General features: G+C 38.8%; 3 protein-coding genes and 1 pseudogene across 33 annotated transcripts; 2 read left to right on the top strand and 2 right to left on the bottom strand.

Moving 5' to 3' along the window:
• Positions 1–126: 126 nt before the first annotated feature.
• LOC114826476 (uncharacterized) lies at positions 127–8101 on the bottom strand. 6 transcript variants are annotated; one of them, XR_011583567.1, is made up of 15 exons: positions 7623–8067; positions 7111–7294; positions 6924–6992; positions 6734–6832; positions 6163–6242; positions 5241–6075; positions 4072–4751; positions 3648–3732; positions 3472–3523; positions 3308–3357; positions 3074–3121; positions 2777–2971; positions 2444–2697; positions 2136–2246; positions 127–414 (listed from the first exon to the last, which is right to left on the bottom strand). XR_011583567.1 is itself a non-coding variant. In XM_029106787.2 (13 exons), the coding sequence occupies exons 1-12, from the start codon at positions 7877–7879 to the stop codon at positions 2795–2797; spliced, it is 2616 nt and encodes an 871-aa protein (XP_028962620.2). In that variant the 5' UTR covers positions 7880–8101; the 3' UTR covers positions 2312–2697; positions 2777–2794. The 6 variants fall into 6 exon arrangements, 1 of the variants encoding a protein (XP_028962620.2); XR_011583569.1 differs by having other exon boundaries at positions 2657–2697; positions 7623–8062; XR_011583570.1 differs by lacking the exon at positions 127–414 and adding an exon at positions 1856–1988 and having other exon boundaries at positions 2657–2697; positions 7623–8062.
• LOC114826474 (aminopeptidase M1-like) lies at positions 127–27369 on the bottom strand. 2 transcript variants are annotated; one of them, XM_070826667.1, is made up of 19 exons: positions 27044–27369; positions 26524–26669; positions 26312–26414; positions 25801–25990; positions 25622–25715; positions 24226–24379; positions 23999–24103; positions 23805–23921; positions 23478–23591; positions 23182–23364; positions 22696–23014; positions 22497–22618; positions 22322–22419; positions 22017–22194; positions 21816–21930; positions 21667–21734; positions 21483–21557; positions 21288–21364; positions 127–433 (listed from the first exon to the last, which is right to left on the bottom strand). In XM_070826667.1, exons 1-19 carry the CDS (start codon positions 27257–27259, stop codon positions 247–249), a joined length of 2661 nt encoding a protein of 886 aa, XP_070682768.1. In that variant the 5' UTR covers positions 27260–27369; the 3' UTR covers positions 127–246. The 2 variants fall into 2 exon arrangements, with proteins under 2 accessions (XP_070682768.1, XP_028962612.2); XM_029106779.2 differs by lacking the exon at positions 127–433 and adding an exon at positions 20876–21180 and having other exon boundaries at positions 21287–21364.
• LOC114826475 (pentatricopeptide repeat-containing protein At3g06920) lies at positions 11907–19999 on the top strand. Of its 25 annotated transcripts, none has more exons than XR_011583554.1 (10): positions 11912–12039; positions 13693–13770; positions 14152–14213; positions 14971–15044; positions 15197–18021; positions 18464–18518; positions 18605–18711; positions 18795–18942; positions 19056–19250; positions 19547–19999. XR_011583554.1 is itself a non-coding variant. In XM_070826668.1 (5 exons), the coding sequence occupies exons 4-5, from the start codon at positions 15026–15028 to the stop codon at positions 17827–17829; spliced, it is 2652 nt and encodes an 883-aa protein (XP_070682769.1). In that variant the 5' UTR covers positions 11912–12039; positions 13693–13770; positions 14152–14213; positions 14971–15025; the 3' UTR covers positions 17830–18201. The 25 variants fall into 25 exon arrangements, 5 of the variants coding, with proteins under 5 accessions (XP_070682769.1, XP_070682771.1, XP_070682770.1 ...); XR_011583548.1 differs by having other exon boundaries at positions 18406–18518; positions 19056–19441; XR_011583565.1 differs by having other exon boundaries at positions 14152–14240; positions 19056–19441; positions 19602–19999.
• LOC114826477 (uncharacterized) lies at positions 17879–19999 on the top strand (annotated as a pseudogene).
• Positions 27370–27790: the final 421 nt, after the last annotated feature.

Here is a 27790-nt window from a genome sequence, read left to right as displayed (position 1 = left end):
ATACGGCAATCAAGCGGAGTAACTTGTTTTTGTGACCGTAAGTGCGTTCCGTGGTGTTATCAGTCCCCATCTTATAAAAGATCACAGGAGATTCAAGTAATGGTTGCATTTTTCATGAGAGAATACTAGTGCAATTATTTATGTCTCTTTATTCTTTGTTTTGGCAAGTTCAAGTTACATTAGTTTGGAAATCCAGTCCCAGACATAATCTTCGTTAAAAAAACAGAAGCAGCCAAACATGGAATCCTAGTATTTCCGGTATGCCAACTCCGTTGCGACATCGGCGAGTTTTCTCTCGCACTGAACACTCTGAACCCATTTGGCGTTGATTTGCACCCGCTCAATGCTCTGCGTCACTGTTCTAGTTATCTTCGGGTTGGGATGCGCTTTGAAGAACTCATCTACTTCCTTAACCTTGTCAAATGAGGCAAACAGCAGAGGAAGGTAGAAGGAAATAACAAGGTATTAGAAATCTAAGTTGCACAACAACAGACCTCGAGCATAAGAACGAAAGTTTCTAGAGAAAGAAAGAACGAACTGGTGAAACAATTTTAATTTTGACGCAGTTCGAGTTGGGATCTGCATTTCCCAATTTTGCTCGTGTGCGTTTTTTTAAGAAACGCTTGGGCTTTCGCGGTTTGGTAGAATTACTTTTTTATTTTTTATTTTTTTTAGTAGATTGATAATATTTTAATTATTTTTAAAATAATTGAAAAGTTTTTTGTGAAATTGATTCAGAAGAATCATTAAATATGTATTTTTTGCATGAATCATTTAAAGTGCTTTTCAAATATCCACTTATATTTTTAGTTATAATTGATTTTAAAAATATTTCCACTAAAAACGCTTTCAGCTATTTTATAAATATTTCCAAATAAGCTATGCATTAAGGGAAAAAAAAACGATTTTTTTATGCAAAAAAAAAAAAAAAAAAAAACGATTGACCCATTACTATGCATAAGGTTTTAACTACTTTCGTTGTGACTTTCTTAATGTGATAAACATAATTTTTTGGCTTGAATGTCAAAATGATCAATGTGTTATAGTCATATGGTCAATTTAGTCTCCATGTTTTAGATTTGGGTAATTTAGTCATCGTGTTTGTCTCTGTTAGCCAATTAATGACATTTCATTTCATCTCTGTTAAAAAATTCATAAAAAAAATTATAAGAAATATAATTACCTTTTCTCTTTACAGAAAAATGATTTGAGAAATAAAACATATAAAAGATAAAACTTCCAATCTGAAAAAATGATTAAGGTTGTGATATAGAAAAGAGAGGGGGTAACGTTAGGGAGGAGGTCGGGAGTTGGGAGGAGAATAAATTTTCTTTTAATTTTTTAATTTTAGATATTTTAAATCAAGTAAATTATTTTATAAATAAGTTTATAATAATTTATACAATTTTTTTTTTTTACAGAAATTAGATAAAAATGTCCTTAATTGGCTAGTAGAAATAAACACAAAGACCAAATTAGCCAAGTTGAAAACACAAGGACTAAATTGACCCAATGACTAAGGACTCGTTTGGATTTGGTTTTAAAATGATTGAAAATGATTTTAGAGAAAATGTTTTTTTTGTTCCAAAAACACTTAAAATGTTTTTCCATAATTTAATTGCATTTTTACTAAGAATTGATTCCAAAAACATTTTCACTAAAAATGCTTTCAGTCATTTTAAAAACACATCCAAAAGAGTTCTAAAACGCAAAGGACCATTCAAACATTTGAGCCTAATTTTATCTATTATTTTCAAGGACACAAGATGTTTTTTTTTTTTTTTTGTCGAAACACGAGGCATGTATCTCAATATATGCAAGGAAAACAATGTTTCCTTGTAGTCAAAACTATTAGTACTACAAAAATGAACAGTCATGATTGAATTGGAGAAATATTATTTTTGACAAATATTTTTGCTTGTCAATCTAATTGATATAAAATCGTGCTACCCAGTAGTCCGAAAACCTCGAAATATTGAAGACTTACCCTGTTCCTCATGTGAAAGAAGACGAGAAAGGTGAGACGAGAAATTTGGTTGAATGTTGCTCAATAGATATAGCCATAGGTTTGCATAGACTTCTAGCAGCCGAACAAGACTGCTACTAAAACAAACATCGAATGCTACAGAACTCACCAGTACCCTTTTTGCATCAGTGAACGTAAAGATTGTAAGCCTTCGCTGTTCTCGAAGCGCAGCGCGAGTATAAGCACGTAACAAAGATCGAAAGATGTCTCAAATGCCCACCTGTAAGCCAGCAGATAAAATACATTACATAGTCCACTTAGGGCAACACCACACATAAGACGATATGGGTAAATATTTGACTAGCTAGCATAGCAGTTGAGGTGCGAGCTTAACCAAATCCACTGCACGCATTGTTTACTCAAACATTAGAAAAATAATACAAAGACGATTTTTCATGGGAGATGACTTTAACACACCATTTTTCTCCACATGCACACCCCACGCCTGTTACCGACTGTTTGATCAAACGAATACAGAAAATCAACGAACAAAACCAAACAGAGGATGCAAATGGAGAAAAATGGTGTGTAAACATTTCCCTCTTTCTTTCCCTCAATACAGTATTTCTTCGCAAGAGAATCCTTAAATAAACAAAAGACAACTACTTGTCAACACGGTCCAATTGTCACCTCGTATGTCGAAAGCCAACTTATTCGGTTGTGGCTTTTATCTGAAAAATAAGAAAATATCTGTGTCAGCAAGGAGGATAGTTACCATCATGTTCCAGATAAATTTACCACCGAAACTACCTCTGTATAATTCATTATTCATACAAGCTGTACAACAGCAGCCACTCTTAGGGTCCCGCTTTGGAGAAGATCAGCAAGCTCGTCAAACAGCAGAGCCGATCGCCATCCCCAGCCCTTGGGAGCTTTTGGTAAAAGCGTGCCTGTTTGCTTGAAACTCCCAAACACCATGACTTCCCTCTTTGATGGGCAAATTAACTGCATCATACAGGTATATGAAGCACGGATTCAATATATAAGGTTCTGGCGTAACATGAAAATGGGCTAAGCTGACAATGTTTGGTCACTTTGGAATGTTACCTGATAGCGGGCTGTAACCTTTTCACGAGAATCAACATACATCTGCACCTGTTTTGGGCATAAACCGAACAGTATCAATTAACAACTATATGAGTCACAAATGCTGACAAAACATACTCGTCAGCAAAACACAATGAAAAAGGGTGATCCTTTAAATGTGAAGATAAGAAGCATTCTTCTCCATAACCAAAATAACCCAATCATGCTCAAACAATCAAGGGAAGGCTGGCTAACCTTTCTGAATGAATCAGTAATCTCTGCCTTACGTCGGTGAATAAATAATCCTGAAATAACAAATATATGATATGCATTCAGCTTAAGCAACAAATTTAAAATATAATTCAGGAAAGCAAAACAACATGCTTCCAAGGTATATATCATTAAGCCAGGAACAGTACCAAGTGTTCGACGTCCTTGAGGATCTTCATCATTAAAAGCCTGAACGCTAACCTATAAATTGGAACAGAAAACCCATCTGTCTGAGAGCATGGAAATTGGAAATCGGAAATCGGAAAAGCATCACCACATATGTAAATCTTATATTGAAAAGAACAATAAGTTTGTACTCAAACACCTTCCATAAAGAACCAGCATAAAAGACTTCTGAAGAGTGCTTCACTTGGCCATCACTAAGCCTGTGCACATCCTCAAATTGCACCCTGTAAAAAAAAGGGCGACTTGTAATTAGTAGGATAGACAATTAAGCATGATGATCAATCATTACATCCACATTATAATATTGTTAATGACATTCAGACTTGAGCAGATTCGAACTCAACCATCCTCACACACACAAAATCCAGTCCCAAGCAGAAAGGACTTGCATAAGTGGATGTGCAAAAGCACTTGTATAATTAGGTAATCAATTTGTAAAGGAGACTTCTGAGCTAGTAGATCATAGGACAGCATCCTAAAAAGAATGTATGATTCTTATTTTCCAAAGAGAGTTCAAAAGCTAAAGCGCAGGTGGAAAGGAGTAATGGAAAGAGCTCACATACCCAAAGCGGAAAGGAGGGAAGTGACTTAAAGGTGTTTTCATATCCAATGAGATGGAAGAACTGCTTGCATTATCCCACTCAATCCCAAGCGCATGGTCTGACGACTCTACCATCTGAATGGGTACACCACTAGTACTTGGCACTGACATGGACGTTCCAGCCATTCTGCTTTGCATATCCATCTCATAGCCTCTCTCTGTTTGCTCCCCATGAGCATTAGCTACATTGTTCCCTCCTTGGCTTAGCCCAACTAAAGCTGTTAATCCATCTCCAGACAGGTCCCCATTATGGTCAGCTCTAGCCTCTGAATCATCATTAGCAAGAGACTGCTGGCAATTTCTGTTGCCCATGCCAAATGGCACACGGGAAAAGACAAACCGAGTTGGAGGCCAGGCAGTTGCTGGTACAAATGTAGTTCCGCGTCCGATACCAGCAAGCCCATCAATAGGACCCCTGACATGCACACGTACAGGCCTAAAGAGACCATTTCCTTCACCTGGGGCAGACTCAGCAACATATACACCAGGAGAATTATTCTGATTATGCTCTTGCATGTAGTATCCAGTAGTAACTCCTTGTGAGAATGAAAATTGCTGTCTGCAACTGCACGCTATACTTGTAAGACAGCAATTTTTGCATGTATCAGCACCAACTTCTTGGACTCTCTGGCTTAAAAGCATCTACATGATTGCACACCAAACAATTAAGTTAGTAAAAAAATAAACAGATAGGGTTTCTTTGCGACATTTTGATATTTAAACACACAAATAAACAAATAAGACATCTCTTCAAAAGCATAACCGCGGGCAACAATGTGTGTATGGAAGAAAGAGATGACTAGCTTTCTCATGGTGAGAGGTGGGCAGAGAGCCCTTGCAGTCAGTCTGCCAGGGCCTGTAAAAATAGTTTCATCGACTGAATCAATTTATCAGCACTATGGTTTATAAGATATTTTTCCAAATGGTTAACTATACCAGTTAATAGGGATACCATGTAAGACATATAAATTGCATACCAATCAAAATTGCTATAAAAACTAGATGCACCTTGTTTGTGTGCACAACCAAAACATTAACCAAAGTAACTGTAATGATTGCTCTTTCATTTCCCCCACACTTGTATAGCAAAAGAAAGATGGAATTAAAAAGAAAACAGATATAGAAAGAAACCTGCAGCCAAAGACCATCGTTTACAGCTTTGCAGGGGAACCCCAGTTCCTCAAGTTGCTTTCGTACATTCAAAAGTGCCTCAAAAGACATGTTGCAGTATAAAAGAGATCCGCCCTCAAATATATTAACAAATGCATCATATTCCTCCCCACCAACCCCAAAGTTCCCTTTAGCATAACCTTTAACCTGTCTTCTCCCTACAACCCTGCCACCCCATGAAAGAGGAGGCATGCCACATCTTCCCCAATCATTTGGCATGAGCTCACGAGTGGAAGAGTTCATTGAAGAGCATTGCCTTGACTGGTCCCTGGCAAACCAACTGTTGTTATTTAAGTGAAAGCATGATCCTTCATCAGATGGCCCTTCCATAGCCACTCCATTCGCCCCCAGTCTACTTGCTCCAACACCAACTGGCATTTCAGCATAACATGAGGTTCTCATCACATCTATTTCCGATAGTGAATTTTTTAATGATGAAGGACCACCCATGCTGCAGTTGTATCCTGGCTCCAAATTGGATTGAGGGTCCGCAACTTGTTGGACTTGCTGTTTGGAATTTGAAACTCCTGTTTGGAAATCAACCACACAGTCTGCAAGCTCTATCAAAAGACTACGAGCAGTATTATGGCCCTCTACATCATCTTTTAGAGTTAAGCGCCCGACTTCAGACTCCAACCTTTTGTTAGCGAATCTATCAATCAGATTCTTTCCCTTTGCGTTAGAAGAATCAGATGGAGTATCCGTTCCTGCCTCAGAACTGGAACTTCCATGATCATAGTCTTCCTGTTTGCTTTGAGCACCTTTTGCAAGGAATGCATAGAATGCCAGCTCAAACCTTTCCACAAAGGAAAAATAAAGAACACATCAAAAGGAACTCAAGCTGTGATTAATAAACCCGAGTTAGGCCGTCAATGCTCCTTACCGTTTCTCTTCACTGGGTACCCAGAGCTCATCAGAGGTCAGTAATGCAAGCAGGGTTTGAGCTGAAAGTTTTGGAAGCACCTGTCCATGAACATGTCAGGAAATAGAATATGTAGCAGTAGGTTTGCATTAACAAAACTGAAAAACCTTAAAATATACTTAATCCTTATAAAATCAAATATACTGAGTCATGTCAGGAAATAGAATATGTAGCAGTAGGTTTGCATTAACAAAACTGAAAAACCTTAAAATATACTTAATCCTTATAAAATCAAATATACTGAGTCATTAACAATGGATAGATCCAAGAGAGAAGAAAAAATTGAGCTATGCTATCATAATTAAATGAAATAACAGAGCTTAAGCCATATTTTTCTAGACCGGGCAAGGTTAAGTATGCTAATATTACAAAGAAATACAAATATGTTCCTTCGGCATCCACTGTTTTGTCCTTCTCTCTCATCTTTTCTCATGTTGTCATGTTATATGATCTCAAAGGAAAATAGAAGGAAGAAGAAAATGTGCGCAAAACCCACAAGTGATTACTACAAAATAAGCACACCATCTTTTACCTCTTTCAACTCCATGGAACCACTTTGACAAAGGTAGCCCCAGCAAGCATTTCTTACTCGTTCTCCATGTAGGCCATAATCTTGGCTCTCCGCGAACACCTAAAAGCACAAGTAGACATTCTCAATTACAAAAGAAAATGGTAGCATGTGGGTCATACATAAACAAAGAAGCGGCACAAGCATTTCGAACCTGATTGGCTAAGAAGTTTGAAGTCCATAATTCAGATATAATGAAGTCTGTGCATATTGCACATAAATCCTGCATCAAAAGAACATCAAGCCGTAACCTAAATGCACATAAAGGGATGGGACTTCTAGAGTGGAAAAGAAAATAGTCACGCAAAGTAAAAGAAGACATCAAAACGAGAAAATGATACCTGAAGGTCAAGAAAAGAAGCGGCAGCCAAAACACGAAATGCATTGTTATCATTAAGCTTGGGGTGGTGACCGTATAGGTACGCCAAAGCCATTGCAATTGCTTCTCCGTTAACATTCTTATCGTCAATATGTAAGGTTAAAACGGGGGCACTGGCTTCTTTCCAAGGTCCATGAAGCATGTTCCTGCCAGACACATTACAGTCCAGCATATGAAGATTGCACAAGGTGATTAGTAAGCACCTAATTGCTTCATAATTACGCGTGCATTATCGAAAACAAAAGTAATTTCATCAACTCCCCATTGCCAAGCTCAAGCTTAATAGTGCAAATGCTAATCTAGGTACTCTCCATATATACATACATCCACATAACTATTCAAATTAACAATAAAACCCCATAATTATCAATTCAACATCATCCAACAACGCCGATGAAGCCGCGCGAGGGGGCGAATTCAAGTTGCATTTTGGTAAATTGACAAAAGGGGTTTGGGGAATTTGGGACAACGGACCTGAAGTAGGGGCTGCGGGAGAGAATGAGGCGGTGGAGATGGTAGGTGGAGCCCGTGGCGTGGACGACCATATCGGAGAAGGCACCGGAATTGAAGCCCTCCGTCTGTATGTGGTCGCAGAGGGCTGTGAGGTTGCAATCCAGCGCGCGCAGCTCGCCGCTGGACCGGTCGTTGTCGGAGTGCTGCGAGGGCTGAATCGTCATTTTCATCTGCGGCCCGTGCGACCGTGCCGGCTTGGTCGGGTATTGCGGGTCCATGTGAGCCGCAGCACCACTGGATTTTTCCGATTGCGAAGCCTATGAGAGTGTCGATGGGAGTGAGAGAACGGTGTTAGGCATCAGAGAGACAGAGTTTGTTGATGCGCTGCCGTTGTTACTTGGTGTACACGAGAAACGCGACATGGATGGGCGTGGGTCGGATCCGCTTGAATTGACCCGTTTAGCTCGCCCCGAACCATCTTCGTATATTTTTCTTTCAGTATATTGCACAAACACCACGTGGAAGATATTTTTGGCAATTCCACACCTACACACACACTCCTATTTTAATGTGACTGTCAATATAGTAACATACCATCCACTTCTGAATTTTGATTAAACTCGTGCTAACATATGGTGAAATGATAACCTAAGGTGAACATGATTAAACTTGTGGGCCTTTCCAACAATTTTTTCAACAATGATGACCTACGATGAAAATCAATCATGTTGAACTAAACTTGTGCTAACATATCTTTTTTCTTTCACAAAGCTTTATGCTATGACTCGTTTAGACGTGTTAACATAATTCAAAGCGTTTTTAAGGAAAAAAAAAATTTAGTTTTCAAAAGCACTTGAAGTATTAGTTACAAGGAGTTATGTATAGGATTGGTTATGCTGTAGTCCAGCCCAAATTTGGTGAATAATAATTAGTCGGTATGTTAGACACTACCGGTTAGGTTTATATATTCATCAAAATTTTGAATTCGCTTTAGATGCAGAGTCAGTGACGACAATTCAGTGAGGAATATGATGATATGTCATATTTCTTATAATACAAAATGTTGTCGTTTAAAGATTTGTCCATCTTTGCTTTGCTATCTGGTTCTTTTTTTTTATGAAGCTAAAACCAAATGCCTAATAAAAAAAGGTAAGGCTTTAATGGTACGTATCGTCCAAGCTTAAACCAAAGCAACCCACCATTGTAGATGGTGGGTTGTTTCGTGGCTGTCTCACGGTCATCCAAGCTATCACCAAAATACTTATATTTTATTAGCACTCCACATATTGTTGAATAAACGCTTTGAAAATCAAATACAACACCATGGGTCATTCAGCGGCTCTCTCTCTTTGTTTCTCTCTTTAAAAACCCAGATCCACAAGCTCCATCCCCAGCTTCAAGCTTAGCCGCCGCCCTTTGCTTTTGCTCGGGGTAGGCGGCAGCCCACTACTCTTTTTTTCCTCATTCCCTCATCTCCCCTCTGCCTTTTCCATCTTTTTCCTCCTATCTCATCTCTTCTGCCCCATCCCCTTCCCTGCATCCACCTCATATTTCTCTTCCATTTCCAATCTCTTTCCTTCGTTTTTATTCCCAATTTTTCCCTGAGTTTATCTCAGTTTCCATGGAGTCAGATCTCAACTATCCCTTGAGCTTGTCTCATATTTGGGCTCATGCCCCTTATTCGGCATTTTTCGCCTACTTTTACAGCTTTCTATCTTTTAATTTTATTTCCTTCCTCTCCTTAGTGATACTTCATCCCTTTCCCACCATGTACTCGGATCGGCAAGCTCCGATCTGAAATTGGATTATAGATCCACTACCCTCCTTCACTTTCTATCCTCCAACCAGCATGCTGGATCCCCATCAAGGTCAAGTGTTGGGTATTTTACATACCCCTTAGCCTCACTCTCTATTTGTATGATACTTTGTTTGTTTACATTTCTAGGGGTTTGTGAAGGGGAATTGGATATGTTGTCTATTCTCTTGGTTCAAAGTTTGGCTTTCTCCGAAGATGTGACGGTTGTGGTGGTCTAGTTTATGTTGCTCGAGACTAGGGTTTTTTGTTGTTTGTTAACGCAGCCTACCAGCCTAAGTTTGTAAGGGCTTCTCGTTGTATCTTGGGTTACTGCTCTCACTTTGCTTGGGCATTTTACTTTATCTGTTGTTGTTTATCAAGTTCCTTTGTGCGTTTGGTACGTGGGACGGGACGGGACGGAACGGGACGAGGCGTTCCGTCCCGCGTTTGGTGCGCCAAAAATGGGTGGAACGGGCTGTTCCACGGGACAGATTTTGAGTGTTTTTGCGTTCCACCTCCCCCCTGGAACGGGTTTGTTCCACGTTTGTGGAACGCAATATTTTACCATTTTAAGACAAATATACCCCATGTCTTTTTCAAAAATTACACCTTCGTTCCGTCCCGTCCCGTCCCGTTCCGTCCCGTCCCGTCCCGTTCCGTTTCGTTCCGTCTGCGTATCAAACGCACCCTTTGGGTCTTGTACTAGTTTTTATTGTAATGAAATTTTCTATTAACCAACAAAAAAAAACCTTGAAAATCTATATTAAATAACTTACATACCTTTTTTATAGAAGAGTTTTTATCATAAATGGTCATTTAGATTGATCAAACTCATCATTTTGGTTCCTTACTTTCAAAATCAATCAACGTCATCCTTCACATTCACTACTCCACTTCAATTTGGTCATTCCGTTAAGATTCTGTCAACTATTTTGTTAGTTTGTATGTGGTACCCACAAATTCAATGAAATTGTGACACATGTATTACACAAAATAAGGTTTTTATCGCAAATGGTCTTTGACATTGATCAAACTCCTCATTTTGGTCCCTGAGTTTCAAAAATCAATAAATTTGGTCCCTGACTTTCACTACCGCACATCAATTTAGTCATTCCTTAAAAATTTCATTAATATTTTTTGTTTGTGTGCTGATATGGTCTCACTAATCCAATTATATGGCTCCACTTAGATTAACTATAATAAACTATTTTTTAAGAGTGAACCAATGAATGAGTATTTTACACTGTCATTTCTTGCATCCCAATTGAAAGAAAAAAAAAACTCAATCTAAATTCGATAAAATTAAATCCAAATTCAAATCAAATTTGATAGGATTATAACTAACTACATAGAATGAGGGGTGAGTTGTCGGGCCCAAGTACTTTAGTGATGCCATGGTGCCTTCCTTTTCTTTTAATTTTGGTTTTTAGTTTCTTATTTTACTTTTAGTTTTAAATCTTAAAAAAAAAAGTTTATTATAGTTAATTCACGTGACGCCAGATGATTGGATTAGCGGGACAAAAAATATTGACGGAACTTTAACGAAATCATTAAATTGACGTGTGGTATTGAAAGTCAATGATCAAATTTATTGATTTTTGTAACTCAAGGACCAAAATGAGGAGTTCGATAAATGTCAAGGACCATTTGCCATAAAAATCCTTATTTTGTGTAATTCATGTGTTAACGTTTCATTAGATTTATGGATTCCACATACAAACTAACAGAATAGGTGACGAATCTTAATGGAATGACCAAATTGATGTGCGGTACTGAATGTCAGAGACGACATTGATTGATTTTGAAAGTGAGGAACCTAAATGATGAGTTTGATCAATCTTAAAGACCATTTGTGATAAAAATCCTTTACAAAATGACTATTTAAGCCTAATAAGACTTTAAAAGAGAAAATACGCAAACATTAAGAAAAATGATATTATCATGAGGCAATTCAACCACATCAAACTTAGTAACAATTATTGAATTGTGTTACTGTAGATGAAACCAAAGGAAGCAAATACGGTGGATGAGAAACCTAATGTTCTGCACCCAATGACACTTATGCAATCATCCTGATGGACTCTCAAACCAACCAGTCGAAAGATGAAGGAACTCATCAATCATCTTATTTCCAACAACCTTGCTTACCATGTGATTGAAAAGGATTTGAAAAATTCAAGGTATTATGCAAAGGGTGTGCTATTCACACATCCTATTTTACTTCCCACATATCCCTTGATAGTTTTTGTCCGTTGATCTTCTTCAATTCATATGATTCAACGGCCAAAAATAAAAAAAATATGTGAGAAGTATAATAGGATGTGTGGATATCACATCGTTATGTAACTGCGCTGCAAGAAAGGAAAATTATTCTCTACTAAAACCCCGTGGAAAACCACTGTTCACTAACAGTGTCCACCCGATTTTGCCCTTCATTCTCTTCATGGTTTTTTAGTTTTAGTGGGGTTGTATGGTGAATTGGCCGTTTTGCCCCTCTCTCTTTTTTCGTTCGTGCGTGCGTCCTCAGTTCGACACACTTCCAAATCCCTAAATTCGCAGGCTTTCCCTCTTCTTTCTCCAACACGGTTTCTGCTATTGCCCCCGCGTCTTCTACGACTCCGATCTCCATATTTGCTTTGCGTGGTAAGAATTTTGTTCTCGATTTGAAACTGGTTGTTTAATTTCGTTTGTTTACCAAGAAATCTCTCTCTTGCGTTTTTCTCCTGAGGTTTATGCTCACTTTGCATCCTGAAGCAGATGTGAGAAGCATGTTTTCTTTTTTGTATTATTTAATGTTTTGTTCCAACTTCCTCTGTTTGGTTGCATAGAAGATGGAGAAAAGAATATAAAGTCACTAATGTTAAAGTCTTTTCAAATCAGTTGGGATATTATCTAAAATACGAATAGGGGGAATTTCACATTTTCTCAACCTTTTGCACAATTTTCGTAGTTAATGAGGCTTAGATTTTGATATAATATTTGTCGAAAACGATAACCGAATGAAAAAGATGTGAAGATTTGAAAAAGTAAGTCCTCAGTTTCCATATACTTTTTATTTCTTAACATCTACGTGGTTTTCATAGTTTTTAACCATTAAATCACGTAACTTTGTATTTACAATTATATTCTTTCTAATTGTTTGTATAGATTTCTTTTTTGCTCCTTACAAGATAATGTCATGGGAGGTCGCACTTGGTGCGATGGCAAGTGCCTTCGCCCATGAGCGGTAGGTCTCGGGTTCGAGACTTGGGAGCAGCCTCTCCATAAATGGGGGTAAGGCTAGCCGACATTTACCTCTCCCAGACCCTGCGTAAAGCGGGAGCCTTGTGCACTGGGTACGACCTTTTTTTACAAGATAATGTCATGGCGTGGTTTAGTGGTGTTGAATATAATTGGAGAAACTGATTCTTTAATCTACTCATGCTGTAGGATTTCAAAGTTGAAGCCCACTTACTTTCAATCTTTTTGAACAAATTCACTTTGTAAAGTAACAAAACAATGATATTCCTAAAGGAAATAAAATTGTTTGCTTTCCTGAGGTGCTTCTGTTCAGATTAATCAATGCTATAGTGCATTTTGAAACCTAAGTTATGGATCTATTAGTTTCAATTTAAACACATCTAGAAACTTAGATATACATTTATTAGCTCACATTTATATACTGCTGGAAAGTTACTAAATTTAACTTTGGTAGTTTTTCAAACATAATTATCCATACAATTTCTAATCCCCCAGCAATGTGCGGGCATCACTTTCTAGTGATCCCTAATTGACAAGAACCCCAAAATATATAGAAAACCAAACTTTAAAATCCATAATTGACAAAGAGTATGGAGTGCGAGGGTAGTATTAGAAAATAAGTGTGATGTGTAAAGATAAATTTTAATTAAAAAAAGATAGATATGGGGCGTATAAAGCACGTGTTGTGGTTAACAAATTATGGAGTATATACAAAAAAAAAAAAGAGAGACTTAATTGGATTAATAGTCTTCGTGGTGATAGGGTAGTTGGAAGATAGCTCATGTGGTAAAAAAAAAGGATTTAGGTGCAGTTTGGGATTGAGGTGATTAAAAAAAAAGCTGGTATGAAAAAAAACCGGGAGGGTTTTTTATGTTTGGTAAACTTTCAAAATCAACTTTATTTCAAAGTTTGGGGTGAAAATAAGCCCAAAACCTGAAGCTGCAAATAGCAGCTTCCAAAAACCAGCTTATTTTTTAAAACACGGGTGAATAGTGGTGCGTTTAATGAATTTTTCAATAACCCAAAATTGCCCTCCTTTCCTCTCTCCTTCAGCAGACTCTCGCAATACGTGAACCAGAAAACCAGCGATCTCTCTCGTTCTCCAGGTTTCTCCGGCTCGGCATCCTTCCTTTGGTAAGCTTCTCTTGTAAAATTTTGTTATTTATCTGTTTGGATTTTTAAATTTGGGGATGGGAGATTGAGAGGGAAAGAGGGGTGGGAAGAGCAAAGGGATGAGGGTATGGGTGTCGGGAAAAAAATTGGGGATGGAGGGTGGGGAAAAAATTAATTGGGAAAAAATTAATTGGGGAAAAAAATTAGGGTTTGTGGAGGAAACAAGAAAAATTGAGAGAGAAGTTTGATTACTTCTCTATTCATTTTTTTTAGAAGGTCTGCTACTGATTTATCTTAGGGTTTAGGTAAAGGATAATTTCTTATAAAGCTCTGCGCTGCTTCTGATCTGTGAACTGTGCTTCTGATTTGTCATGCGCCGTTCCCTCGTCTCTTGCGATTCAGCACACCCCTCTACGACGCCGTTTCATCGTCTTCTTCAAGAATTCTCCTGCAAACTTGGTTTGGTAGCTGTCTAACAGATCACCATTATAGTGAGGATTACACTTTTGTCAAATGTGTCTATTATGCTGTGTGTCTTCTTTTTTGACCGCTTGTACTGGAGATTTATATCATACAATGCGAACTTATGCTTGAAGAAAATTTATTGTTTTTACTTGTTGATATTTGTATGTTCCTGCCCTACAGTTGAAAACATTGAAAGTTATGCTCTGTGTTCCTGCCCTATTTTCTATGAATTTTTCTGAACTCTACATCTGTTAAAAATTGAAAATTCCGTCAACTAGCAACTGGGTTATCAAGTCTACATCTGCCCTATTTTCTATGAATTTTTCTGAACTCTACATCTGTCAGAATTTGTTCTTCGGTTGATTGCGTGCTATTTTGTACTCTGAAATGTTCGGAATTTCGCGTTTCGGCAATCAAAGCTCGGCCCTCACCAATGAATTAATTCCAATTTTCTCATGCTTTCTCATCAAATTTGAAAAATGCATGCAAAATCTCAAATATAGATCATTGGTTCCTAGTTCCTAAGCATTCATATGGGTTTGCACGTTAAAATTTTAGGAAGCGTGGGACGTTCTTTGCTTACTGGATTGCGCTTTTGGTGTTTACTATTGGCAGATGTTGTTTTTATTTGCTTACTGGATTGCGCTTTTGGTGTTTACTATTTATGTCCCAATGTTTACACAACTTAGCTTACGCTGTGTGATGTTTAAGTAGCGGTTTTCTGACATGGGTTATGTCTTAAACCTATTGAATTAGATATTTGGAAGGCAAAGAGCATACACGGTGTTAGATTGGGCATGCATTTGTCAAGATGCTCCTAAGACAACAAGGTAATCTTGACTCGCATAGATTGTTTATTCTTGATTGAGTGAAGTTTTTTGGACTTTGGTATATACATTGATCAGATAGATTCACAAGTCTCTTTGGCTTAAATGATGTTCGTCAGTTATTACTGTTTGCTTGATCTTTTTCCTTGTTGCAGTTGCAGGGATACGACGTGGCTTTCATTTGAACATTTACACATTTTCCAAAAGGTTTTCATCCTTGTCAAATGAGCCTCTGTCTGAAGAGAAAGTTGTGTCTTTGATTGATGTGAGACAAGTAGTTGATGATGTGTGCCGAGTCTTGGAGTGTGGTCCTTGGGGACCCACTCTTGAGAATGCTCTATCGGCGCTTGACAAAACACCTCAATCAGAATCAGTTATTGGAGTTTTAAGGAGGTTGAAAGATGTCAGTTTAGCACTTAATTATTTTCGGTGGTGTGAGAAACAAACTGACCAAGCACACTGTCCCGAAGCATACAATTCACTTCTCATGGTCATGGCCAGGAGTAGAAATCTTAATTATTTGGAACAGGTCCTGGAAGAAATGAGTGTAGCAGGAATTGGCCCATTTAATACCACATGTATTGAGTTAGTTGTGAGCTGTATGAGGTCACAGAAGCTGAAAGATGGTTTCAATCTACTGCAAACAATGAGGAAATTCAAATTCCGCCCAGCATTTTCAGCCTATACAACTCTTATTGGGGCTTTGTCTACAGTTCCTGAATCTGATCTCATGTTGACTCTCTTTCATCAAATGCAGGAGCTAGGTTATGAAGTTACTGTGCATTTATTTACAACCATTATTCGTGTATTTGCCAAGGAAGGACGAGTTGATGCTGCCCTCTCCTTGTTGGATGAGATGAAGAGCAACTCTTTTAGTGCAGATGTTGTCCTTTATAATGTCTGTATAGATTGCTTTGGCAAGGTCGGTAAGGTGGATATGGCCTGGAAATTCTTTCATGAAATGAGAATGCATGGCTTGGTGCCTGATGATGTGACATATACTAGCATGATAGGAGTTCTCTGCCAAGCTGTGAGACTAGACGAAGCAGTGGAGCTATTTGAGGAGATGGACAGACATAGGAAAGTACCTTGTGTGTATGCGTATAACACCATGATCATGGGCTATGGCTCTGCTGGAAGGTTTGAGGAAGCATACAGCTTGTTTGAGAGGCAAAGAAGAAGGGGGTGCATTCCGAGTGTGATTGCATATAACTGTGTTCTCACCTGCCTAGGGAAGAAGAGACGAGCAGTAGAAGCATTAAGGGTTTTTGATGAGATGAAGAAAGATGCAGCTCCCAATCTTCCAACTTATAACATTCTAATAGACATGCTTTGTAAGGCTGGTAACCTCAAGGATGCTCTGCAGGTTCGGGATGCCATGAAAGAAGCTGGCTTATATCCTAATGTTATGACTGTAAACATAATGATTGATCGACTCTGTAAAGCTCAAAAACTTGATGATGCTTCTTCTATATTTGAAGGAATGGATCACAAAGTCTGCACACCAGATGCAGTTACATTTTGTTCTCTTATAGATGGCTTGGGAAAACAAGGAAGAGTAGATGATGCCTATAGGCTTTATGAAAAGATGCTGGACGCTGATCAGACTCCAAATGCCATTGTATACACATCCCTCATCAGGAACTTCTTCAAATGTGGCAGGAAGGAGGATGGTCACAAAATATACAAAGAAATGCAGCGTAGGGGCTGTTCTCCTGATCTCATGCTTCTTAATACCTATATGGATTGTGTTTTAAAGGCCGGTGAAATTGAAAAAGGTAGATCTTTGTTTGAGGAGATTAAGACTCAAGGATTCATTCCGGATGTGCGGAGTTATTCAATCTTAATTCATGGCCTTGTAAAAGCAGGCTTTGCACATCAAACATATGAATTATACTATGCGATGAAAGATCAAGGCTGTGTATTGGACACCCGTGCTTACAACGCCATCATTGATGGATTCTGCAAAAGCGGAAAGGTGAATAAAGCATACCAGCTTCTGGAGGAAATGAAAACTAAGGGTCACCAACCCACTGTCGTTACTTATGGTTCTGTCATTGATGGTCTTGCCAAGATTGACAGGCTTGATGAAGCATACATGCTTTTTGAAGAAGCTAAGTCAAAAGGAGTAGAACTGAATGTAATCATTTATAGTAGTCTTGTTGATGGGTTTGGGAAGGTAGGTAGAATAGATGAAGCATATCTAATCATGGAAGAGTTGATGCAGAAAGGTTTGTCACCTAACGTTTACACGTATAATAGCTTGCTTGATGGACTTGTGAAAGCTGGTGAAATTGATGAAGCAATTGTCTGCTTTCAATCGATGAAAGATATGAAATGTACACCCAACCATGTAACGTATAGCATTCTCATAAATGGTCTTTGTAGGGTTAGAAAATTCAATAAGGCTTTTGTATACTGGCAAGAGATGAAGAAACAAGGGTTAAACCCTAATACAATCACCTACACTACCATGATCTCTGGACTTACAAGGGCTGGGAACATAAGGGATGCTAGTGGGCTTTTTGAGAAGTTTAAGGCCAGTGGTGGCATTCCCGATTCTGCTTGTTATAATGCTATGATAGAAGGGTTGAGCAATGCAGAAAGGGCAATGGACGCGTATACACTTTTTGAGGAAACTCGGCGGAAAGGTTGTAATATTCATTCCAAGACATGTGTTGTTCTGTTGGATGCCTTGCACAAGGCTGAATGCCTTGAGCAGGCAGGAATTGTTGGTGCTGTTCTTCGAGAAACTGCAAAGTCTCAGCATGCATCAAGATCATGGTAAAATCGTGTGTCATGCAATTTACTGGAGGGATTTAGATGTGTCGTACTCAATGAGTGGTGACACACAACTGACACAAGGTGCCTTCTCATCCATTCACGCTGATGGAGCAAATATTGGGCAACAAGAGATTTTTTTTCCTGAAGGGTCTTCGTCCCATCAATTTCTTAACAGGATTGAAGGCACTCTGTGGAGGTAATAGCTTCATGACTTCAAATGGAGTTACTGAAATTCTGTACATGTATCTGCAAAAAGAGTCATGACTTTAGGGAGCATGCCAACATGTTATTCCTCTGATTCACATTTGATAAAATGTTTTGATGAATTGAATGTTCGGGTTGTAACTTTTAAAATATTGGATTCTACTGTGTTGTACTTGTACATAGTAAGGTAAACAAAAGCTGGGTGAATGACGTGCATGCATGATATGCACAATGGCTGGGTGAAATATGCATTTTTTTCTGGCAGATATTGGCTTTTTTTCTTTTCCATTTTTCTTGTTGATGTGCTTCTGGCAGATTTTCGATTTCGGTGATTCTGAATTCTCAAAACAAACATTCATGTAAGGATCTTGTGCAGCAAGTGTTCTATTTGCAACTCATACGTATCCCTTCTCATAATTTTTCAAGTTCCACAGGTACTTGCATTTGACTAGATACTTGTGGATGCAGGACGCAGATCTCAAGATCCAGGTAATTCTCTATCTCATTGGATGTCCCTGGCATGCGAATTCGACTCCCTTCACCTGTGTATTAAAGTAATTTATTTGAAATTTCAGAGCTTGAGTGAGGGATTGGAATCAAAGGATTGGGTGAAGGTGTGTGAGTCTCTGAACAATGTTAGGCATTTTGCAATCCACCACTCTGCTCTTCTGGCTCCTACTCTGTGAGTGCTTTTCTTCTTAGTTCCAACATTCGATTCTCTGCTGTAACAAGTCCACTAAAACGACGTCATTTTTGTTTGTACAGAGAGAATGTTGTAGTGGTGCTGGTGAAGGCAATGAAGAATCCGAGAAGTGCCTTAATCAAGACCTCGATTATGGCTTCTTCCGACGTCTTCATCGCCTTTGGTGATGGTTTACTTGACTCCGCAGCCTCTAATGCATTTGACCAATTGGTGTGTACCCAAACTTTTCTTGTTTTCTTAAATTTAGGGATCGTTTGACAACAATTTCATTTTCATTTTTTTATGTTCTAATGAACGGCTTGGATTGTTCAATGGGTTCACAGCTGCTGCAATTGCTGCTCAAGGCATCTCAAGACAAACGTTTTGTGTGTGAAGAAGCAGACAGGGCACTAAGCTCAATGGTGCAGTCCTTGACCCCTCTTCCTCTGCTTCAGAAGCTCCGAGCTTACGCTTCCCATGGCAACCCTAGAGTCAGAGCCAAAGCTGCCATTGCCATCGCATCTTGTGTCGCCAAGATGGTATATACTAAAAAAAAAAAAAGGTCGTACCCAGTGCACAAGGCTCCCGCTTTATGCAGGGTCTGGGAGAGGTGAATGTCGGCTAACCTTACCCCAATTTATGGAGAGGCTGCTCCCAAGTCTCGAACCCGAGACCTACCGTTTATGGGCGAAGGCACTTGCCATCGCACCAAGTGCGACCTCTCAAGATGGTATATACTATGAAACCAAAATGTTCTCTTGAGTTTTGACGTTGGACATGCCATTTTTCTTGTTAACCTTGTTACCGAAAATGGGATTTTGGTACCGATTTTCAGGGCCTTGAAGGAATGAATGATTATGGGCTGGTTTCTTTGGTGAAAATGGCTGCAGATTTGTTGAATTCGGCTGCCTGAGGCGAGAGAAGCAGCTGCGGGAGAATGAAGAGAAGTTGCGGGAAAATGATGAGGAGCAGCCGGAGAAGCAGCAGATTTGGCTAAAACTTTTGTCAGTCTAATTTGTCAACAATTCATGCTCAGTCCATGGTCAAAATTACTTCTTCTCAGTAGAAAAATTAGAAGAAGACGGTGGATTAGGGGTTGGGTTTTGCTGGTAGCAGAAGCTATAGTGGGAGTGCTAGTTTGGTTTGTGATTCTGCTGGTAGCCTTTTAGCTGCAGTTAGAGTTTGAGAGTGCTATGAATTTACATCTTCCAGCTTCGTCTAAAAGCTGTTTTTACGTAATTTTATGTTGATGAATTTCTTCGTTTAATAAAATTTTCGTTCTTGATAATATCAGAAATAGCGAAAGAGTTGCAGAACGGTGGTAATGTACCAGCAATGCAAGTATCTTTGAAATCTACTGTCACTGTCATATCTTTAGGGTTTAGATCTCTTTCTGAGCCGGCGTGCCATCCCCATCCGGACAGGAAAGCAAGCGGGCGGTTACATACAGGGCGACTCAAAGACTTCACTGTAAAGAAATTTTCAGCTGGGTTCTGGTGTGTCTGCCATTAGAACGTGCCGCGATAAAAGCCAGCAAATAATTTCAACAAATATCGAAACAAGAGAAATATATTGTCTCTCAGTACGACCGAATGCATGGATTCCTACATTTGAACTATTTCCTATTCATTTGAAACAAGAGAAATATCACGAGACAGAAATACGAAAATCTCTATAACTGCATTTCACTATATTTTCCTACAACGGGGTCATTCAACGCTTCCCTTGCATGTTACCAAAACCACGAGGAGACCTTCACTTGAGATCAGCAGACCCAAGCCATCGTAATATCAGGAATGTGACACAACTCTGAAACCAAAAGCAACCCTGATTGGCGGAAGAACTCTGAAAGAGGAAAAAAGTCTAAGCACTTCACTCTTGTTCAACCAGAGAGGGCAACGCTGTCTCAACTTCTTCATTCTCGTTATTTTTGCAACCCTGATAGCATGAATATTCACCATAATGCATGACCCAATTTTACGTTTTCCGAATTTTAGATTCTACGTAAATTGTGTACATTATATTCGGTTCAGAAAACATACGGCAATCATGCGGAGTAACTTGTTTTTGTGACCATAACAACGTTCCGTGGTGTTATCAGTCCCCATCTTATAAAAGATCACAGGAGATTCGAGTAATGGTTGCATTTTTCATGAGAGAATACTAGTGCAATTATTTATGTCTCTTTATTCTTTGTTTTGGCAAGTTCAAGTTACATAAGTTTGGAAATCCAGTCCCAGACATCATGTTCGTTAAAAAACAGAAGCAGCCAAACATGGAATCCTAGTATTTCCGGTATGCCAACTCCGTCGCGACATCGGCAAGGTTTCTCTCGCACTGAACACTCTGAACCCATTTGGCGTTGATTTGCACCCGCTCAATGCTCTGCTTCACTGTTCTAATTATCTTCGGGTTGGGATGCGCTTTGAAGAACTCATCTACTTCCTTAACCTTGTCAAATGAAGCAAACTGCAGAGAAAGGTTGAAGGAAATAACAAGGTATTAGAAATCTAAGTTGCACAACAACAGACCTCGAGCATAAGAACGAAAGTTTCTAGAGAAAGAAAGAACGAACCGGTGAAACAATTGCACTGACAAAGCGAGTAATTAGATATCCGGACCCCCAGGTCTTTGAGATGTGCTCCCAGTTATCCTGTGTTTCGGATAATCCAAATGGAAAAATGAATCATAGTAACGAAAGTGGGATAAGAAAGATAAAATCCACGAAAGTGGGAACATTTCGTAGTATGTCGTAAACTAGTGAGAGATACCTTCATCCACGTCCAAGCTGTTTCCCGACCTTCATGACTAACAGCAAGTCCAAATACAGCATCCTGACTGCGAACCTACGTAGACAGGCATTAAAGGCAGTATATCATCAAGCTTTAAGATTCTCAAAACTATTACTAGCAAGTAAAACTTCAACCTCCAATTAAGAGAGAAAATCTGAAATACCTCAGGAGTCAATATAAACTGGAGAACTTCCAGTGTAATATTGGGATCGGGACAAGACGCTAAAGAACCTACAGGCACAGACACATCAATTACTGCTACAATCTAACAGCCTCATACGTTCAGTATTATTTTACTAATTACTTATATACCTAGAATGCGGGTTTTCTCCTGGCTTAGATCACTCTCTCTGTAGAGTCTAACAAGAGATTCATAGCCTGATCGGTCAGATACGCTTGTTCTTTGCATTACAGCCACATATGCCGCCTGCAACGGTAGTCCATAATTAACATCAACGATGAACTTAAAAGTTTAATTACATATGTGTAATTAATGATTTACGTCAAAGCAACCTTTCTAATGTCTGGGGGAAGGAGGGGCGTGTTTCTGTCTTCTATGAAGGCATGAAAACGCCTACTTGCTTCATCTAACGTCAGGTCATGACCAAAAACAGCAAGTGCAGTCAAAATTTCTCCTCTCAACATTGCATCTAAATGGCTTTCGCCCGGTTTAGGCTGCCAACCAAGCCTCCTGTAAAGAAATTCCATCATAAATGATAAACTTTGAACAAAATTAAAGAAAAAGACAGAAGCAAATCTTGTGTCCTGATAGTTTATCTACATAGGCATTTGAGTTGTTAAGAAAAGAACAAACTTACTCCGCAGAATACTGGAAAAGTCCAATAAAGAATTGTTTAATGTGATCCAGTAGTCCGGGTACAGCATCGGCTGCAATTCTTGCCAGATTATAACTTATCTGTGAAACATGAGGACCAGAATCAGGCCAAGGTCATCAATGCAGCAACATAAACACAAAGCAGGGGCGATCATTACAGTAATCAAATTTGACAGCACGATATAGTCAAGTTCCTCTCTGTATGCACTCAACAAGGTAAGCAATGAAGCAAAAGACTGTTTGCGAGCCATTGATAGGGCAAAGGAATCATCCAAAATGCCTGTGAAAGGAAAAAAAATTGGTGAAAACTTTTACTATCAAAGAGATAAACAAGCACGTGTACGAAATGATGATTACCAAATCTGTCAGTTTCAGACAATTGCTTCTTTTCGATAGCGTTTCTAAGTGCAGCTGCAAGTTCATCCTCATATTTCACTCTGTAAAAACCAGTCTGATCCACATTGACTTTTATCCAACTGCATAAAGCATTGTCTTTGTTGCTTGTGCCTCCACATCCAGCCTTTCCTACTGAGCAACCCAGAAATTCCTTTATGTCAAGAGTTTCAGACTTCGCTTGTAGTAGGAAATTCTTGCGTACATCATACGAGCCACAGGATAATGTGATCGGCACAATCCATTGCCCATCACCTTGGGAACCGCTTGAGTAGAATTGTGTCTGCCATACATTAATTTACTTATTAGATCTTTGTTCGTGTCCTTGTACCGTGGAATAAAACCTAAACAAATGACTTAACAGCTTGTACTGCATTAGAGCTCGAGAGGATCTTTCAGAATTTCATTTGATAACCAAACAACTTTGAAAGAAGCAAAACATAAGGAAACCTGATCAAACTCCAATTTCTGATCTTTGACTTTGACAGAAATAACCGGGTAACCCTTCTGCTGTGTCCATGAATTCATTAGTTTGTTTACAGGTTCACCAGATCCCTCCTCAAGGGCAGCCCACAAATCTTCTGTCTTTGCATTTGAGTAAGCATGCTTTTTGATATATGAAGCAAGTGACCTCTGGATGCATTAAAAAGTAGCATGCACTTAACTCTCTAACTTTTTTATATCATAGAAAATAAGATAGTTCCTTCAACCTTCAAGCACGCTAGTTGACAAATCAAAGGACATACCTGGAAGACTTCATCACCTAGATAGCTTTGTAGCATCCGAATAACAGTAGCACCTTTTTTATAACTTATCGCATCAAATACTTCATCAATCTCAGCAGCATGATTGATCTCCACCTGGCCAAAAAGAACAGATTAAAACATAATATACCAGAGAGACTTATATACACTAATACTCTCCATTAATAACGCCTTGAAAACTATAGTGGTGAATATTACTATTTAAAGCCTTCTGTGCAGATGATCCAGATTCGATGCCAGGAAACAGCAAACTTTAGGAAATTAAAATTAAAATGAAACCCAGGAAAGACCAAGTGCACGAATAAGTACCTCAATGGGGTGAGATTCTTCAAGCCCATCCAGCTTAAGACCATCAGTGACTTCATCAAGAAACTGAGTCCATATTTTCCACTCTGGGAATAAGCTATCAGTAGCTAAATAGCTCACCTAATGACATTAAAACACTTCTTTATAAGTACAAAAGCATGGAAACTAACAAGTATAACAATGATATGAAGTTATACCCATGTTGCAAATCCCTCATTCAGCCATAAATGCGTCCACCATTCCATTGTTACAAGATTGCCAAACCACTGGTGTGCCAATTCATGTGCCACGACAGTCGCAACCTTTTACCAAAACCAAAGAAAATGATTAAACGTGTCATTGAGTGCTAAAACTAAACTATACCTCCCTACCATATTAACCAAGATAATTCTGAAAGCAGTGACATTCAGGATGCGCATTTTACCCTTTGCTTGTTGGCAGCTGCTGAATGTTGTTCATCAAAAAGCAAAGCTGTTTCTCGGTATGTAACTAAACCATAGTTCTCCATGGCGCCGAAAGCAAAATCAGGTATTGCAACCATATCCAATTTGGGCAACGGGTATGGCACAGCAAAGTATCTGCAGAACTGATCATCAATGATTTCATATTAAATGGAATGTAATGCAGCATAAGTACAACAACAACCAAGCCTTATCCCTATCCCACTAAGTGGGGTCGGCTAATGAATCCTAGAATGCCACTATGCTCGGTTTTGCGACAAGTCTTCCGTTAGCTCCAAGTACAATATATCTTTTTTTAAAGTTTCTTTCCAAGTCTTTCTAGGCCTTCCTCCACCCATTTTGCCTTGAAGCTCCATCTCATAGTCATCTTCCGTTAGCTCCAAGTACAACATATCATTTCTTAAAGTTTCTTAAAGTTTCTTTTATCTTCAGTTCACGTGCCCAAACCATTTTAAACGATTTTCTCTCATCTTATCTTTAATTGCGGCCACTGCTACTTTACCTCAGATATCCTCGTTCTTACTCATATCATTCCTTGTGTGTCAACACATCCAATGAAGCATTCTCATCTTCACTACTCATTTTTTGCACGTGTTGCTTTTTGACAGCCCAACACTCCGTGCCATAAAGCATTGTTGGCCATATTGTCGTCCTATAACATTTTCCCTTGAGCTTTAGTGGCATACGACGATCGCACAACACACCCAATGCACTCTTCCACTTCATCTGTCCAACTCGTACTCTATGGTGGAGATCTCCATTTAATTCTCCATTATTTTGCAAGATAGATCCAAGATAACAAAAGCGTTCACTCTTTGGTACTTCCTGATTTCCAATCCTCACCCTATCTCATCTGGACCCCCATTTTCACTAAACTTGCAATCCTTATACTCTGTCTTTGACCTTAGACGAAGACCTTTAGATTCCTACATTTCCCGCCAAAGGTTAAGCAAAGCATACACCAAGTGATATCATCTTGAATATGTCCCGTAAGCTTGTCCATAACCAACACAAAAAGGTAAGGACTTAAAGCTGAGCCTTGGTGTAACCCTATGGTTATGGGAAAGCTTTCATTTTGTCCTTCATGAGTTCTTACTGAAGTTCTTGCTCCATCATCCATATCCTTTATTGCTTAGATATATGCTACTCTACTTTTTCTTCTCTAGAATCCTCCAAACAATTTTTCTTGGGACCCTATCTTACGCTTTTTCCAAATCTATAAAGACCATGGCAAATCCTTTTTTTATCTCTATAATGAAAAGGGAAAAAAAATCTTGAGAAACTGCTACATTAGTCCATAACATGCATCAAGTGCAATTGCCAACTTGAATATGAATGATTAGTAACTTTTACACATACTCTGTGTACAATTCAAGTGTCTTGACAGCAACGTGCAAAGCAAACTTCCCTTGGTCTGCCTTACCAACTTGACAATATACCCGCACTTTGACCCCTGTAACAACATGAAATGGGACATCATCAAGAAAAAGGTTGCACTGACATACACATGAAACTAAGGCCATAGTGTAGGAGTTTACCATCAGAAGTATGATCTTCAACGTAATCAAACAATCCGACAACAATGGCCACCAAATATGTAGACATAATTGGTGTTTCCACATATGAAACTGTGTTCTGATGTCCATTCAATTTTTCTTCTTGAATTGGCATGTTAGAAAGGGCTACTAGTTCAGACGGAACACCATCAAGTGTAATCTTGAATGTAGCCTGCCAACCAAATAGCCAGCAAGTCATAAACTCTATATTTGAACAATTTAACCAGAACGGGAAGATTGATTTCTCATCTATACTACCACCATAAACAACAGATCTCTTTTTTCCTAGTCTCAAAAATGCATTTATAACAATGTATATCCAGAATGGTGTAAACAAAATCACTTGATACTGATGAAAATCAATATCTTAAGTCAACTGTGTGCGTGTGTGCGTGTGTGCGCGCGCTTGTGTGTGTGTATGTGTGTGTGTGAGAGAGAGAGAGAGAGAGAGAGAGAGAGAGAGAGAGAGAGAGAGAGAGAGAGAGAGAATAACCTTGCAAGCAGGTTCATCCCAACACGGAAAGCACCGCCTGGCATCAACGGGTTCAAACTGTGTAACTGCCATATTTTTCTTCTCACAGTTGTGCTCATATGTACTGCACGAAACAAATCAAATCTTAGACATATCTATACCATTGAAACATGATAATACTGAACGAACAATCGAAGATGGACTCCGCAAAAGTTCCTGCATTCAAAAACTACCTTCTGTAGAAACCCTTCATCTTGTCATTCAAAATTCCTTCAAATTCAATAACCAAAACTCCAGACCCAATCGGAAGCATCTCTACAAACTCCAAAACCAAAATTCCATCCTCTTCGAACGTCTCGGCCTTCGAAGGCTTGAAAACCTGCTCAAACATTCATTTACTCATTCAGTAAAGACACAAGTAGCCAAACAACGCACTAAATGAATTCCAAATAATCTTTCCATTTCCTACGTTATCCGTGCAGCCAAACAAGGCAGTAAAGTCGACAACGTTACAATCATCTTATCAATTCCAATCCATTCACTTGCCCACAAATCATGAACAGAGCAGTAATCAAACCAAAATTAAAACTAATCAACGATTGATTAATTGAACTTAGACTTACTAATCGAGTATTAATTAACAAATCAACATAAAAAGAATGAAAATTTTCATCAGCCAAACACCTCACTCTCCATTCTACTTCTTTTTTCAGTCAGTTCTACAAATTTGAAAAGCAAATGCGCATCGATTACCTTGGACGAGCCTCCGTGAGCGAAAGAGACAGAGCCGGCATTGACGAAGAGCTCGGTGGCGTTGAGGACGACGAATTTGGTATCGGCGACGATATCCAGGTCGATGTCGACGGAGCCGCCGAATTTGCAGGCGGCGAGGTCCGGCTTCAGCCTTACGTCGTAGCGTTTCGGGACGGCGAATTTCGGAAGCCGGGGCTGGCCTTTGAACTGCTCCATAGTAGCGACGACGAGTGTGATACTTGCGAGCTGCGCGAGAGTTTTTCGAGTTCAGATTGGGAAAGTGTGCGAGTGGGACTCATCAGTTGTCGCCATTTTATAACTTGCAACGCACGGCTCTTTTCTGACAAAATTTTACACGCCGACTTTTTATGCATGGGTTATCACACACTTTTTTTTATTTTTCACATCTTCTATTTAATTTTTGTCATTTTATCTTTTTTTAAATCATCAGACTACAAAAAATTAGAAGAATGCGTAAGAAGTAAAAATAAATATGTGGATAATCTTCTACATTTTGTCCAACTTATTTAGCCTAAGCATGTGATTTTTTTTTTAAATTTAATTAAAATGCTTTGATGAATTGTCAACTCAGCAATCTTCTATTTATTTGATATATATTCACTTAAGCTAAGCTAACAACTAATTTCTTACCATTAAAAAAATTAAATTTGTTGCCTTATCAAGAATATCACTTGAAAAATAATAAATTTTTATTTCTGTTATTATATTTAATTACTATCCTCCTCC

The sequence above is a fragment of the Malus domestica genome, chromosome 08 (genome assembly GCF_042453785.1).
Source record: "Malus domestica chromosome 08, GDT2T_hap1".
Lineage (NCBI taxonomy): Eukaryota > Viridiplantae > Streptophyta > Magnoliopsida > Rosales > Rosaceae > Malus > Malus domestica.
This window is presented reverse-complemented; position numbering and strand designations above follow the sequence as displayed.

Excerpts from the sequence above, each read along its gene's own strand:
- LOC114826476 (XM_029106787.2), bottom strand. The coding sequence starts at position 7,879 with ATGGACCCGCAATACCCGACCAAGCCGGCACGGTCGCACGGGCCGCAG. Across the intron at positions 7,295-7,622 it reads TCCCGCAGCCCCTACTTCAG|GAACATGCTTCATGGACCTT; the intron begins GTCCGTTGTCCC and ends TGTGTCTGGCAG. Across the intron at positions 4,752-5,240 it reads ACGATGGTCTTTGGCTGCAG|ATGCTTTTAAGCCAGAGAGT; the intron begins GTTTCTTTCTAT and ends GCAATCATGTAG.
- LOC114826474 (XM_070826667.1), bottom strand. The coding sequence starts at position 27,259 with ATGGAGCAGTTCAAAGGCCAGCCCCGGCTTCCGAAATTCGCCGTCCCG. Across the intron at positions 26,415-26,523 it reads ATGAAGGGTTTCTACAGAAG|TACATATGAGCACAACTGTG; the intron begins GTAGTTTTTGAA and ends TGTTTCGTGCAG. Across the intron at positions 25,991-26,311 it reads GGGATGAACCTGCTTGCAAG|GCTACATTCAAGATTACACT; the intron begins GTTATTCTCTCT and ends TTTGGTTGGCAG.